This window comes from Wyeomyia smithii, chromosome 2, assembly GCF_029784165.1.
Source record: "Wyeomyia smithii strain HCP4-BCI-WySm-NY-G18 chromosome 2, ASM2978416v1, whole genome shotgun sequence".
NCBI lineage: Eukaryota > Metazoa > Arthropoda > Insecta > Diptera > Culicidae > Wyeomyia > Wyeomyia smithii.
In genome coordinates this window covers 161541565-161555846 of record NC_073695.1, presented here as the reverse complement: position 1 = coordinate 161555846, position 14282 = coordinate 161541565, and the positions used below count along the sequence as shown (strand labels likewise).

The 14282-nt window shown below is 44.4% G+C and overlaps 1 protein-coding gene across 1 annotated transcript; it reads left to right on the top strand.

Moving 5' to 3' along the window:
- The first annotated feature begins 914 nt into the window (after positions 1 to 914).
- LOC129721973 (sideroflexin-2) lies at positions 915 to 13424 on the top strand. The gene is made up of 4 exons (XM_055675119.1): positions 915 to 1275; positions 1331 to 1682; positions 12850 to 12989; positions 13155 to 13424. The coding sequence occupies exons 1-4, from the start codon at positions 1217 to 1219 to the stop codon at positions 13306 to 13308; spliced, it is 705 nt and encodes a 234-aa protein (XP_055531094.1). The 5' UTR covers positions 915 to 1216; the 3' UTR covers positions 13309 to 13424.
- Positions 13425 to 14282: the final 858 nt, after the last annotated feature.

Here is a 14282-nt window from a genome sequence, read left to right as displayed (position 1 = left end):
TTATTACTTCCAATCGATTTCAATCGACACCTAAATTGGGATCTTTCCAAAGTGACACTAGATGCATATTTTCCCCAAATTTGATCAAAATCTGTGATGGTGTGGCATGTACACTAGGGTGGGACAAAAACTAAATGCTAGCTCCCATGCACTTTTCGTGTTCCTTATGGGTCCTATAAAAACTGTGTAAATTTTCAGATCGATCGGTGGAACTATATATTTGCGCCCGATTTTTGAAGTTTCCATACAATTTAAATGGGAAAATCCATTTTTTCAAAACTTATTCTCTATAAATGTCCAGTTGGCTCCTAAAAACATATTGATACATGATGCTTGTAGGAAATTTTCCTGCAAAAAACTCTTCTGAAGACCGTGAAGTGCTACGATGCTTGTAAAAAAAGTTATTCATCCCAAACTGACTGGATGTCTGACGAACGGCTTACCATTAAATTTTTCCAGCAACACTGCTACAGCATGCTGCTATTGCAAACTTGCTTAAGAATGGAAAATAGTTTCACATGGAATTAAGCTTGAAAGTGTGATTTTTGCTCATAGTTTCTTCGGCGAAGCCTCCCAGATAAATTACACGCGATATCATTTCTTATCACATGGTTGAATTTGCAACAGCAGCATGCTGCAGCAGTATTGCTAATAAAATTCAATGGTGAGCCGTTCATCAGATATTCAATCTGGAAAATTTCCAACAAATATCATGCATTGAAATATTTTTAGGAGCCAACTGGACATCTCTAGAAAATAAGTTTTGAAAAAGTGTATTTTCCCATATAAAATCGTATGGAAACTTCAAAAATCGGGCGCAAATATATATTTTCACCGATCGATCTGAAAATTTACCCAGTTGTTGTAGGACCCATAAGGAACACGGAAAGTGCATGGGAGCGAAAAAATTATTACATCACTTTTTCCCATATAACCGTGTCCCAGTCTGATGTACACTTCGTATGGAATGACCCATATGTACCTGGATGGTCTTTAAAAAATGTTTCTTTAATCGATTGACCTACTTCACAATAATATTATATCATGACGTGACGATGACGGTAATTTATTATTATATTTTATCCGATAATCTAATGCTTGCAGATCAGGTAGTCAACCGGCCGATGTATCTATTGACGAAATTATTCATGCAAAAAAACTATATGAAAGTGCGTTTCATCCGGATAGCGGGGAATTGCAAAATATATTTGGCCGCATGAGTTTTCAAATGCCTGGTGGAATGGCAATTACTGGAGCAATGCTGCAATGGTACAGGTATGCCTTTACAAAATGATTATTAATTTGATAACATAAACTTGTTTTATTTCAGAACTAATACGGCTGTTATATTCTGGCAATGGGTGAACCAATCTTTTAATGCACTAGTCAATTATACTAATAGAAATGCTAATTCGTCATTAACGACGACACAATTAGTGGTATCATATGTTTCAGCTACAAGCTCAGCACTTCTAGCTGCAGTTGGTTATAAAGGATACTTAACTAAAAAAGCCAGCCCGTTTTTTCAGCGTTATGTACCATTTGTAGCCGTTGCAGTAGCAAACTGCATTAATATACCACTAATGCGACAAAACGAACTGATATACGGAATTGACATCCAAGACGAAAACGGAAATACTGTTGGAAAAAGTCGAGTTGCTGCTGCCAAAGGAATTTCTCAGGTTTGTTTCTTGCGAAGGAATAAGATGGAAGAAATATCTGGTGTTCCTCTTTTAACTTTGATATCATGCACACCAAAAAACTCTCACTCGAATTACTTTACATTGATAGGGGAAAGTAGGTAAAGACGGATACCCTAAGCTTTAACCTGACTAATTACTCAGATATTGCTATTTAAATCGCAGTAGTCATACAAATTGAAACTTAAGATCATTTGTTGTCATAATTATTATTGGTATTGGTGAACCTCCTCCAAGTTTTATCTGGGGGGTCATCGAAAATATGACTACAATGCTGTTTTTTGACATGGTTGGGAAAGACGTACACCTGGGGTGGGTAAGTGGATTCTCAAAGAAAAAAACCTAAATTAATCCACCTAGCGGCCAGACCCAGCGTTTCTCATTCAAACTTTTATTTGTAAAAATAGATTTACAAGAACGCTTCAATCCATTATATGTATTGTCACTCTATAGGTTCTAAAATATAGATGTTGCAATCTATACATATGAAAATGCAGTCCGGTCTGTCTGTCTGTCTGTCTGGTCCATATAGGCTCGAAAACTAGCGAACTGATCGATGTGAAAATTTGTATGTAGGGGTTTGTGGTGCCGATAAAGGTTCCCATGATAATTTGAGACCGCTCTCTCTTCTGGAAGGGAGGGGTCCCATACAAATGAAACATTAATTTCTGCACAACTCAAGAACAAACCAAGCAAATTAAACCAAATTGGCATGTGGATGTTTTAAGAGGTAGAAAATATGGCCATAATAGTTGAACGCCCCTCCCTTTTCTGGAAAGGAGGGGTTCCATACAAATGAAACACAAATTTCTGCACATCTCAAGAAAAAATCAACTAAATGGAAAGCGGGCAATGTATGTAGTTTCGCGGGAATGCGAAGATGAACGGGAATAGAAGGTGTGACTAGAATTAGAAAAAAATTTCCCTCGTGGGGAATTTTTTTTCTAATTCTAGTCACACCTTCTATTCCCGTTCATCTTCGCATTCCCGCGAAACTACATACATTGCCCGCTTTACTAAACTTAGAATGTAAGTCAATATGACAAAAAATGAAATTAGTTCGTAGAGTAAAATTAGCACAACGGAGCTCTTCCGTGATACGCCTTCCATGGGAGTTGGCCACCAACTGACGTGTCTCATCGCTTGCGCCGCTGTAGATATAATAAGTCATTATACATAGTGTGGGTAAAGAGACCACTCTCTCAGTTGACAGAAATAAACTTCCACAGGGCAGTGTGTGCAGTTTCATCGCGGCGTGCTGAGATGCGGGAACACAATAGTAGAGGGTGATTCGACATTGGTCTTAGGAAGAGTTACCCTTACCCAGTAGTTTTATTGGCCAAAACACCTCGCCGGAGACAACGGAGATTGCGGGTTCGTGTCCCGTCTGGACGAGGGAAAATTTTTTCTAATTCTAGTCACACCTATTCCCGTTCATCTTCGCATTCCCGCAAAACTACATACATTGCCCGCTTTACTAAACTTAGAATGTAAGTCAATATGACAAAAAATGAAATTATTTCGTAAAGCAACTAAATGGGACCAAATTTAGCAGCTAAATGTTTTTAGTAGTAAAAAATATGTCCACAATATTTTGAAACCCCTCCTTCTTTTGAAAGGGAGGGGTGCCATACAAATGAAACACAAATTTCTGCACATCTCAAGAACTAACCGAGTAAAGGGAACCAAATTTAGCATATGAATGTTTTTAGGGGTAACAAATATGTCCATAATGGTTCGACACCCCTCCCTTTTCTGGAAGGGAGAGGTTCTCAACAAATGAAACACAAATTTCTGCACATCTCGAGAGCTAACCAACTAAATGGAACCAAATTTGGCAGGTGAATGTTTTTAGAGGTAACAAATATGTTCCATAATCGACCTCAGGCAACATTTTGGATTGTAAGATGGCAACTTCGGTTTCTGGAGAACAGCCAAAAATGGCCGATTTCCACCCAATATAACAATATCCGGATCTAGAATGATACATAGGAGCTAAAACCGACCACAGATACCATTTTGAATTTTAAGATGGCGACTTCCGGTATTGGCTGTTATTTGATCATTTTTGACTGTTTCCCAGGAACATGTGCTTCCAGAAGAGGGAGTGGCGTCGAACCATTATGGACCTCTAAAAACATTCAAGCAGAATGACGCTCAGAGGCCAGAAATTATCCTAAATACCATTTTGAAATCCAAGATGGCGACTTCCGGTTTTTGAAAAATAGCCTAAAGTAACCAAATACCATCCAATATGAGTATCTCTGCAACCAGAATGATGCAATGAACTAACAATTGGCCTCAGGCATCAGTTTGAATTGCTTAATGGCAACTTCTAGGAAAAAGTCGAAAATGACCGAATAATACTCAATATGGATGTTTCCGTAATCGAGATGATGCATAGAAACCAAACATTGTCCATGGACACCATTTTGAATTTGAGGCGACCATTTTAGTTTGTGGAAAACAACCAAAATAACTAAAAACCTCTCAAAATGGGTATTTCCGGTGTCAGATTTATTCCAGAAAGTCTGCTGAAAATTACCGAATACCACCCAATATGAATGTATTCAGAATTAAGGCGATGTACAGAAGCCAAAAGTCAAGGATGTTGTCATTTCGATAAAACCAATCATTTCAAACGTTTTGTTATTTGACTTTGATCTTATCCTATGGCCGATTCGTCGTGCATTTGCAGACTTTGAAACTATCGCGAGGAATTAATGAATTTGGAACGTTCAAATAGTACGATACTACATTTAAATCATGTTGAGGCCTCATATATCGATGATAACAGGTATAGTTTAAAAAAGTCTTTGAATATTTTTTCTTCCATAACTTTTGAGCTACATATCAAATTGTTATGAAGTTTGTTATTTGTAAGTTCGAGAGATGACTCGTTCGTACGACACTAGTTATGTTCAAATAAGTCATGTAATCTTTAAGATAATAGACTTTCGTTGTTTCAGTAACAATTTAATACATAACGGTTGCTCAAGTTCGATTATAACCAAATGATATGGGAACGTATAGGGCAGCCAAACTTTGAAACCACGTGTTCAATCATAATTCATCAGTTATCCCTTAACTAGCCCGCTCATCTGATAATAATATTGATCAAATCGGTTGTGTAGTTTTTGAGATAATGAAGTTTCGTGAGTCGAGTGATATATGCCATTCGGCCCTTTGAAGCACTTTTATACTTTCGATTTTGCAAGTGATTGCTATACCTTTCTAGGAGAAAGGCAAAAAGATGTAGTACGTTACGTATTCTTTTGATTTATGTGTGAAGTGATGGCCAGGCCATACTACTTTATTACGAGTCCACCCATACATCACGCTATTAGAGTCCATCACGTGAGCAGTTTGGGAGGGTGGGTTAGGATGAAGGCAAAAATTCACGGCCTATATGGCCTGTTCTAACTGCTAAGTGATTAATATCTGCTGATTTCTCTCGCGGGTATACTTTGTAAACATCTGTAGTACACAACGAATAATACATGTGAAAATTCTTGGAAAATCCGTGTGTCCATCTTTCCCTACCTTAGTGCATCCGTCTTGCCCGACCTGGCTGTAAATTTTTCAAACGATCGTAGCTCTCTATCGATACATCGAAAATTTGCTGGATTTCAACGAGAAAACGGAGGAAAGACTAATTGAACACTTTGCTATCGGGAACAAATGAAAACACATAAGTTTCACGAGTTTTTCACTATTTTCCGTGGAATGAAAATTCCATAAATAGCGCGTTCATGAAAACATTCTATGTCCTGCTTACAAATTTGACAGTTTGCTTGCTGAAAACCGACAATGCATCTCAAAAGTATTAACACGCTACAAAGAAGGTACATTAAAGTCGCTTTTTACGCGGGGGATACGTGCCGCGTAAAAAAAACCGCGTAAATTTCGGAATCCGCGTAAAAAAAACCGCGTAAATTCCGGAATCCGCGTAAAAATAAAATCATCGTTAATTTTGCATTCCGAGTGAAGGGAAACCGAAATCCAGGCAAAAAAAAAAATACCGCGTAAATTCCGGAATCCGCGTAAAATAACCGCGTAAATTCCGGAATCCGCGTGAATTCCGGAATCCGCGTAAAAAAACGCGTAAATTCCGGAATCCGCGTAAAAAAAAAGCCGCGTTAAAAAAAAACCCGCGTAAAAAGCGACCTTAGTGTATTCGCATCACCCAACTAACATAATACATTCCAGTATTTTTTTTTTTTTTTTTTTTTTTTTTTTTTAAAGGTGGCGGGGAAATCTGCAAACAGACACCTGAGAAGAGAACTCAGGGTGTGGGGATGAGACTAGGGGAGAGATGCTGGGGTAGTTACACTCGCCCAGACACCTACTGATCCCTGTCCCGACCCACTAAAACCCCTCCAGTCTCCAGCCCTGGTCTTCCCGGAACGACGGTTAAGTATTACGTCGGGGAGTGGCTTTTGTGCGTGATGCACCCTCTTTACTCTTATAACCTCCTAGCTAACTACCTGGAGACTGGTAATTAGCTACCACTGGCGTGTTGGTGGTTGACCCGCCACACACGTTGCAGCTCCAGAACAATCTGAGAGGCGGCCGCACAGACCGCGTTCCAGATGTCCGGGTCGTCGCACATCCTCCGGACTAGATTGTCCGGAGTAGTGCCAGGCCCGCTCACAGCCATCATGTTGCTCCTCGCTCTTGCGAAACGGGGGCATACGAAGAAGACATGCTCAGCAGTCTCCTCCTCCTCCACGCACTCGGGACACATGGGGGACACCGCGTGTCCGAACCTGTGCAGATATTGCCTGAAACAACCATGGCCTGACAGGATTTGTGTCAGGTGGAAGTTCACTTCACCATGTCGTCTCCCGACCCAGCCGGATATCTCCGGTATGAGTCGGTGCGTCCATCTGCCCTTTGTGGAGTTGGACCATTCCCGCTGCCAGCGGAGCATCGAGAATGACCTTCTGGTACCTCGTATGCCCCTTGTGTCACGTTGGTCGAAACACTCTCTGTCCTCCTTGATGGCGATGCTGATAGGCATCATGCCAGACAAGACACAGATTGCATCGTATGACACCGTACGATACGCACTCGCAACTCTCAGGCACATGAGCCTGTAGGTACTTTCCAGTTTACCACGGTAACTGTTAGTACCTAGCGCTCTGGACCACACTGGCCCACCATACCTAAGTATGGACGAAACCACGCTGGCAAGAAGTCTTCGCTTGCTGCCATAAACCGCTGAGCTATTGGACATCATACGAGATAGTGCTGCAATAGCCGATGAGGCCCTCTTACAGGCATAGTCGACGTGACTCCCGAACGTGAGCTTGTCGTCCACCATAACCCCCAAGAGCTTCAGGGATCGCATCGAGGTGATGGTGCAGTCTCCGACTCTGACCACCGCCTGTTGCTCCGATTTACGGTTGTTCACAACCGTGACCTCCGTCTTATGATGCGCGAGCTCCAGATTCCTGGAGCGCATCCAGTCCTCGACCTTGCGTATACAGTGCGCGGCCGTCAACTCGACCTCCTCGATAGACTCGCCGTAAACCTCCAGCGTTATGTCGTCTGCAAAGCCGACGATCACAACCCCTACAGGGAACTTGAGTTTCAACACTCCGTCATACATGACATTCCACAACACCGGGCCCAGGATAGAACCTTGCGGAACTCCTGCGGTGATTGGGACGCACTTCTGACCCTCCTCCGTGTCGTAAACAAGTACTCGATTCTGGAAATAATTTTCCAGAATCTTGTACAGCGACACCGGTACATGGATGCTCCTGAGCGCGAGCGCTATGGAGTCCCAACTGGCACTATTGAACGCATTCTTCACGTCGAGCGTGACGATTGCGCAGTAGCGTATTCCCCTTCTCTTGCGCTGGATTGCTACCTCCGCCGTCTTGATGACGGAAGAGATTGCGTCCAGCGTGGACCTGCCCTTCCGGAAGCCGAACTGGTTACTTGCCAGACCGTGTACACCCTCCGTGTACCTCACCAGTCTGTTGAGGATGATCCTCTCAAGCACCTTGCCCGCGGTGTCCAGCAGGCAGATAGGCCTATATGCCGATGGGTCCCCTGGCGGTTTCCCAGCCTTCGGCAATAAGACCAGTCTCTGCCGCTTCCACCTGTCCGGAAAGAGACAGTCATCCAGGCACCTCTGCATGACTGCCCTGAACAGCCCGGGGGCCGTTTTTATCGCCAGCCTGATCGCCAGGTTAGGGATACCATCCGGTCCCGGTGCCTTGCTCACCTTTAGGGATTTGGCGATCACGATGAGTTCCTCATTCGTAACCCTTGCCTCCTCCCCTGCCTCGACACGGCTGTCGTCGCTCACGGATTGGATGCTCGGCAGGTTGGCCGACCATCTCTGGTCTATGTCTGAGATACTGGAACGTCGGACGTGAGACTCGACTGCCGGAGGCCAAGGACTTGGCTCGTGGCGTGGAAAGAGTCCCTCGATGATACGCTCCAGCATCGCTGGTGATCGCTCTGCAGGCGCCAGCGCGCCTTTAGTCTTGGCCATTACGATCCTGTAGGCGTCACCCCACGGATTTGTATTGGCACTCGCACATAGCCTATCGAAGCAGGCCCTCTTGCTGGCCTTTAGCGCACTCTTTAGCATCGATCTTGCCGAACTGAATGCTGCGCGGCGCTCTGTCCTCTCTTCTTCGTTTCGCGCACGCTGCATCCTCCGTCTTGCACGGAGGCACGCACTGCGAAGGTCGGCTATCGCGTCCGTCCACCAGTAAACCGGTGGCTTTCCATTCCTAGGTTGGCGGGTCCTAGGCATGGTGGCGTCGCACGCCCGCGATAGCATAGCAACTAGTTGGTCAGCAGTCGGGCGGAGCCAACTGCCCCCCTCGCGCTCCCTTCTCATTGCCTCTTCGAATACCTCGGCATCAAAGTGCGATGTCTTCCACCCGCGAACGGTCGGAGTGTTGGCTCTACCCGTCGCTTGCCGCCTCTCGTTGTTGTCTACACTATAACAGACCGCCTGGTGGTCGCTATTAGTGTAGCCATCGTCTACCCTCCAGTTCTTGATCAGTCCTGGGCTGGAGAACGTCACGTCGATGATCGACTCCGCACCATTTCTGCTAAATGTACTTTTGTTCCCAACGTTGGCCAGATCTAGGTTGAGCTTTGCAAAAGCCCCCAACAGGATCTGGCCCCTCTGGTTCGTGAAGCGACTTCCCCACTCAACAGCCCAAGCGTTGAAGTCGCCCGCCACCACCAACGGCGTTAGGCCCGTTAGCTCCATGGATAGGAGGTCGACCATCTGGGTGAACCTTTCGGTAGACCAACGTGGCGGAGCATAGCAACTGCAGTAGAACACTCCGTTTACCTTAGCAACTACGTACCCTTCTTCTGAGGTTGAGACAACCTCCTGAACCGGGAACTTGCTCGTCGTACATATGGCCGCCAAACTGGACTTATCCGCAACCCAATTACCGTTTCCGGGAGGGATGCGGTAGGGATCCGATATGACGGCGATGTCCGACAACGACTCAGTGGCTGCTTGGTGTAGCAGCTGCTGAGCCGCGAAGCAATGGTTCAGGTTCAGTTGCGTCACCCTTACGCCCGTGGTTTCGCAGCCGGCTTACCGGCTGGGCACCTGGGGCCTCCCATAAAGTGTTTGGCGTCCCGTTTCCCGGAACATACCATGCACTTGGGAGACTCCACACAGTCCTTTGCTTTATGGCCTGCATCTCCACAACGCCTGCACAGCTGGCTCCTATCGGGCCCCTTGCAGGTCCAGGACTTATGTCCGCCCTCAAAGCACCGGAAGTAAATGTCTGGTTGCTGTAGTATGCCCAGAGGACATACAGACCAGCCGACCTTCAACTTGCCCTCTTTCAGGGCCAGGTTAGCGTCCGCCGACGGTAGTCGGAAGGTAGCTATCTGGGTCCCCGCCGGACCTTTGCGGAGGCGGATTGACTCCTTAGCCACCTCCACCCCGCACTTCGCTTTTAGGGCTTGTGCAATGTCGCACCCCTCAGTGATTTCGTCCAGGTTTTTAAGCTGGAGAGTCACTTCTGAGGTGAGTGCCCGCACTTGCACCTCCTTCCCTAGGACCTTTTCAGCTACCGTTTTGTAGGTAGCCCCCTTGTTCTTGGCGTCCTTCCGGAGCTCAAGTATCATCTCGCCAGTGCGAGATCGGCGGATACTCCGCACATCCGCCCCCAGATCCTTGAGCTGGGTTTCCCCCCTCATCTTCTTCAAGACTTCTGAGTACTTCGACCCATCCGTCTTGAGTATGAGGGCATCACCCCTACTCCGCGCCTTTTTGACCTTTTTTGGTCCTCTGGCCGCTCCGCCATCATGTCGCGTCGCACCTTCCCGACGCTTCCTACCCTCTACGGTAGTCCAAGGGTTGCCCGTAGCCTCCACCTGTGCCTTTTCCGCGGTGGACCTTGAACCGGTTGGCGTGTGTTCCCGTGGGAGTAGCACGACCAATCGTTTCTTGGTGTTCCCGGGGGCCGTTTCCCCCGGGGACTGCCTCGTTCGCTTAGCGACCTGCCCCGTGGAGCAGACCGACGCGAACGAGGGGGCGTCTGTCTGCACCTCTTTAGATGCAGTCGCCCTCCCGGTCCTGGCCGCTTTCTCGGCCGCCTTCACCCGAGCTACGAGTTCTTCGTGCTCCTTTCTGGCTTCATCAATGGTGCTCCGAAGCAGGAGGAGGCTCTGTTTCAGGTCGCCAGCGATGTTTCGCCTGTTCGCCAAGAACTCGATTATGGCATCGAGTTGTTCAGACAGCGCCGCCACTCTTGGCCGCGTGTCCATACACCTTTCGACGGCCTTGACTAGCAAGGGACCGTCTACCGAGATGTCTGGTGTGGACACCGACGGATTCGCCGTTTTTCCACCTCCAGACTTCGCCGCATCCGTCTCCGCCTTCTTCTGCGTAGACCGCTGGATGCCACCTCGTGCGAAGGGATTTGGTAACCCCTCCGCACCCGTCTCTTTTGTTTTTGAGCTCAACATTTTTGTTTATTGGGTCCCCCTACCAGCCGCTATCCTTATCCATAATGGAGTAGTCGCCTAAATGGTCCCAAGGTAGTCTATGCCGGAGCAGTGAGGCCATGGCTAGGGGCGGCTGCCATAGCGCCTTATGGGCAACTATGACACCCCCGACCGGCGCAAGTCAGGAAAAGACATCTGATCCTACTCCTGCCGGGTTCCCACCCGGCAATGGACTCGGAACGTACTGGAAGGCCTGCCAGGTTTTACGGGACGGAGACCCCTGCACCGGTTGTAATCTCGCCGTTTCAAGCCGTTATCACACGACATTACTAAGGGAGCTCGGCGCAGGTGCCAGCCCAAAATCATGGTACGAAAACGAAATCCGACTCTTATCCTATAGTGATGCGACCAGTTGCCGTAATTGGGAACATTACTGGCATCAGTCCCAATGGGCGGTATAGTGCATTTGGGTGGTGGGAGCGGCACTACTCGCTCCGTCGGAGCTGCTTCCGGCCAGTGTGGCTTTTGCGAGAATTCAGCGGCCCAGTGCCTGAATCTCGCCACGACCTAGGCTAGCTCCCGCTGATGGTCCGGGACTGCTTGCTAGCAGTGAGCACTTCCGTGGCCTTCAGTAATCGCCAATTACCGACCCGTGGTGGCATTCAGCTCTGCCATACATTCCAGTATGTGAGATACCAAAAGTGTCCATCTCGCCCACAGTGTCCGTCTTTACCTACTTCCCCAATGTCCTTGGCCCAAATCTATTAATAGCTCGCCGCACTCGCGTTCGTCGCTTTAACGTTATGTTTACGAGAAAACTCATTTTAGTCTCTGAAAAAATGCTGGTGGCTGGGGCACCGATTTCATAAATTCAGAGAAATGGTATGAAAAAACTATAATCTTTCATTTTCTAGATAGAGCTTCAAGGTCACACCTGTGTTGGCCAGTGTTATTCACTTTGATTTCACTTTTCTATTATTATTATTTAATACACTTCATGTCAACACTGCAATACTATAAGTTGACGTGGAACCTACCTTATATTTTCTCAACAAATCTGCATATAAATCTATTTTTATTTCGCCTTGTTTTCATTCTTCGTTCAGTTTCGCCCACTTCAATGCTTTTGTGTTTTGAAAACAATGTAGCTCCGCCCTATACTATTACCTGATTACCAAACAACTTGCATATCGTTGGTTTCGTGCAACACTGGCACAACTTCGAGAAAAACGCGTTTGAAAATTAGCGTCCACAATTTATTTTCTAATTTTTAAGAAAACTTTTTTTCATCGAAATTTTTTTATCGAAGAAATAAATGCACTGAGTTCAAATGACGAATGAAATTGACGATATTGATTTTTTTTGATGCAATATGTCTCATGAAGCGTCGAGATCTGGTGTTATCTCGAAAAAACAATTTTTGATAAAACTCGAGTTTCTCCTTATCTCAAAAATTTTTAAGTTCCAGAAAGTAGATTTTTTCTCGACGTTTCATGCATTTCTAAGACATTTGGCGCAAAAAATGCATTTTTTGTATTATATCATCGATCAAAAAAGTGAAACTTTGACCACTTGAGGCACGTGTTCCTAAAGGCTGATTGAGCTGAAATTTTTCATAGAAGCTTTGTTCGAGATGACGAAACTTTTGGGCACTACTTCTAAGTGAAACTCGAAGGTCAAATTTTTCTAAGAAATCATCCGTAGTTTCAGTGACTAGCACGCTGCAATTTAAGTAATATAATCATTCTTGAAAATGATTTATTCAAATAATATTTATCGAAAATATAATCTTTCCAAATCTTCAGGTAAAACGGTGTTGAAGCCACAAATAGCCGATTTCGAATTTTCAAAGGCACAAGACTCGGTAATAGCTAATATGTCAACTGTGAAAACATTATTTTTTGATTGCTGCGGTGAAGCAAATATAAAATAGCGTTTTCACCGGGAATGTATTAACTATTAACTAAGTCTTGTGCTTTTGAAAATTCGAAGTGGTGACTTGAACTTGGCCATTTGTGGCTTCAACACCCTTTCACCTTAATATTTACGGATTCTCTGGATTTATGAGTGCTGTGATAATTTGAAAAGATAAGGGATGGTTAACGAATAAAATGCGGTAAAATATGTCAAAGATAAAATTTGCTTGAAAAGCTTAACGTTTTGATATCTCACTCTGTAACCATATTCTATTCAATTGCAGGTGGTTTTCTCTCGCATTGCTATGTGCGCTCCTGGCATGTTAATATTGCCAATTATAATGGAAAAGTTGGAAAAACATAAATCCTTTCGCAGTATTTCATTTTTGCATGCCCCTTTCCAAGTGGTGGTGGTTGGTTGCTTGTAAGTATGAATCAAAAAAAATTTTTTGAGTGCTTGTTCAATTACAGCAGATAGATAGACTAACAGATCAATAAATAAAACTGCCCTTAAGCTGCACTCTGAATAATTTTCGTCAAATTTACAACATGAACCTTTTTTTTAATAACTGGTTAATTTTACTTTCAGCTTAACAGTCATGGTTCCCACTGCTTGTGCATTATTTCCACAAACTGCATCAATAAGCACTGGAATTATTAAAGTACTAGAACCAGAATTTTATGAAGATATGCGGAGAAACGGGAAAATTCCTAGCAAAGTTTATTTCAATAAGGGATTATAATTCCACTTGAAAAGCACTTTCTTAGTATATGTAACTTCATAGTATAAGTTAGCTTCATCATTTATTGTAACCAAAGACATAAAACTACATATTACTTCTTAAAAGTAATTCTTAAATTAATGTATTTCATTCAGTTACTAATATTTGCGGATTGAATAGTTTTTGAAAAGGTTTGCACGCAGCATTTGTTTGATTTTAAAAGGATGGTTTTCATTGTGACTTAAGTATTCAATAATAAATTATCAGTTAACCATTATGGTCTCGGCCATTTTCAACACCCGTAGGTGCTCGGCAGGGTACCCGGGTTCCTATCAAAATACAACGCTTCTAACTTTATTAAATCTTGATCGACTTTGAACTTGAGTCGTCAAAAGATTGAATAACCTTTCAGTATACGGGGTCCAAAGAGCCGAATATCCGGAGCAACTTTAGTATAGAATCCGGGAATGACATAAACCTGAGACCACATCTGGTTCCCGCAGATCCGGATCTTCGGGACTATATTCAGGATCGGGAATCTGCTCCGGAATGGCCGTTTCGGATAACTCATCAGATGGACCGGATAGACGACTGAATTACCGAATAAATTGTGGTCGTTAATTCTTGCAAACCACCAGGAAATTGAGATGAATAAAAAAATGGCATTTCATTATAGGCGCGCGAAAAATATCCTTGGGGGTGCACGGCCTCAAAATCATCGACGGTACCAGCGCACGAGACTAATCAATGAATTATGACTCTTACATTATAACCCCAAATTAATTCACCCAGTGATCAGACCAAGCCTTTCTCATTCGAACTTATTATTTGATAAAACATATTTACACGAACACTTCAATTTTCAGAAAAAATACTCCTTGATAATATTTGCTGGATTTATTTTTCAGTCTGAATAACAAATTTTTGGTAGCCAACAGTGAAACTATACCGAACATTTAAAATATAACATTCAAACACATATGAACATACATTAA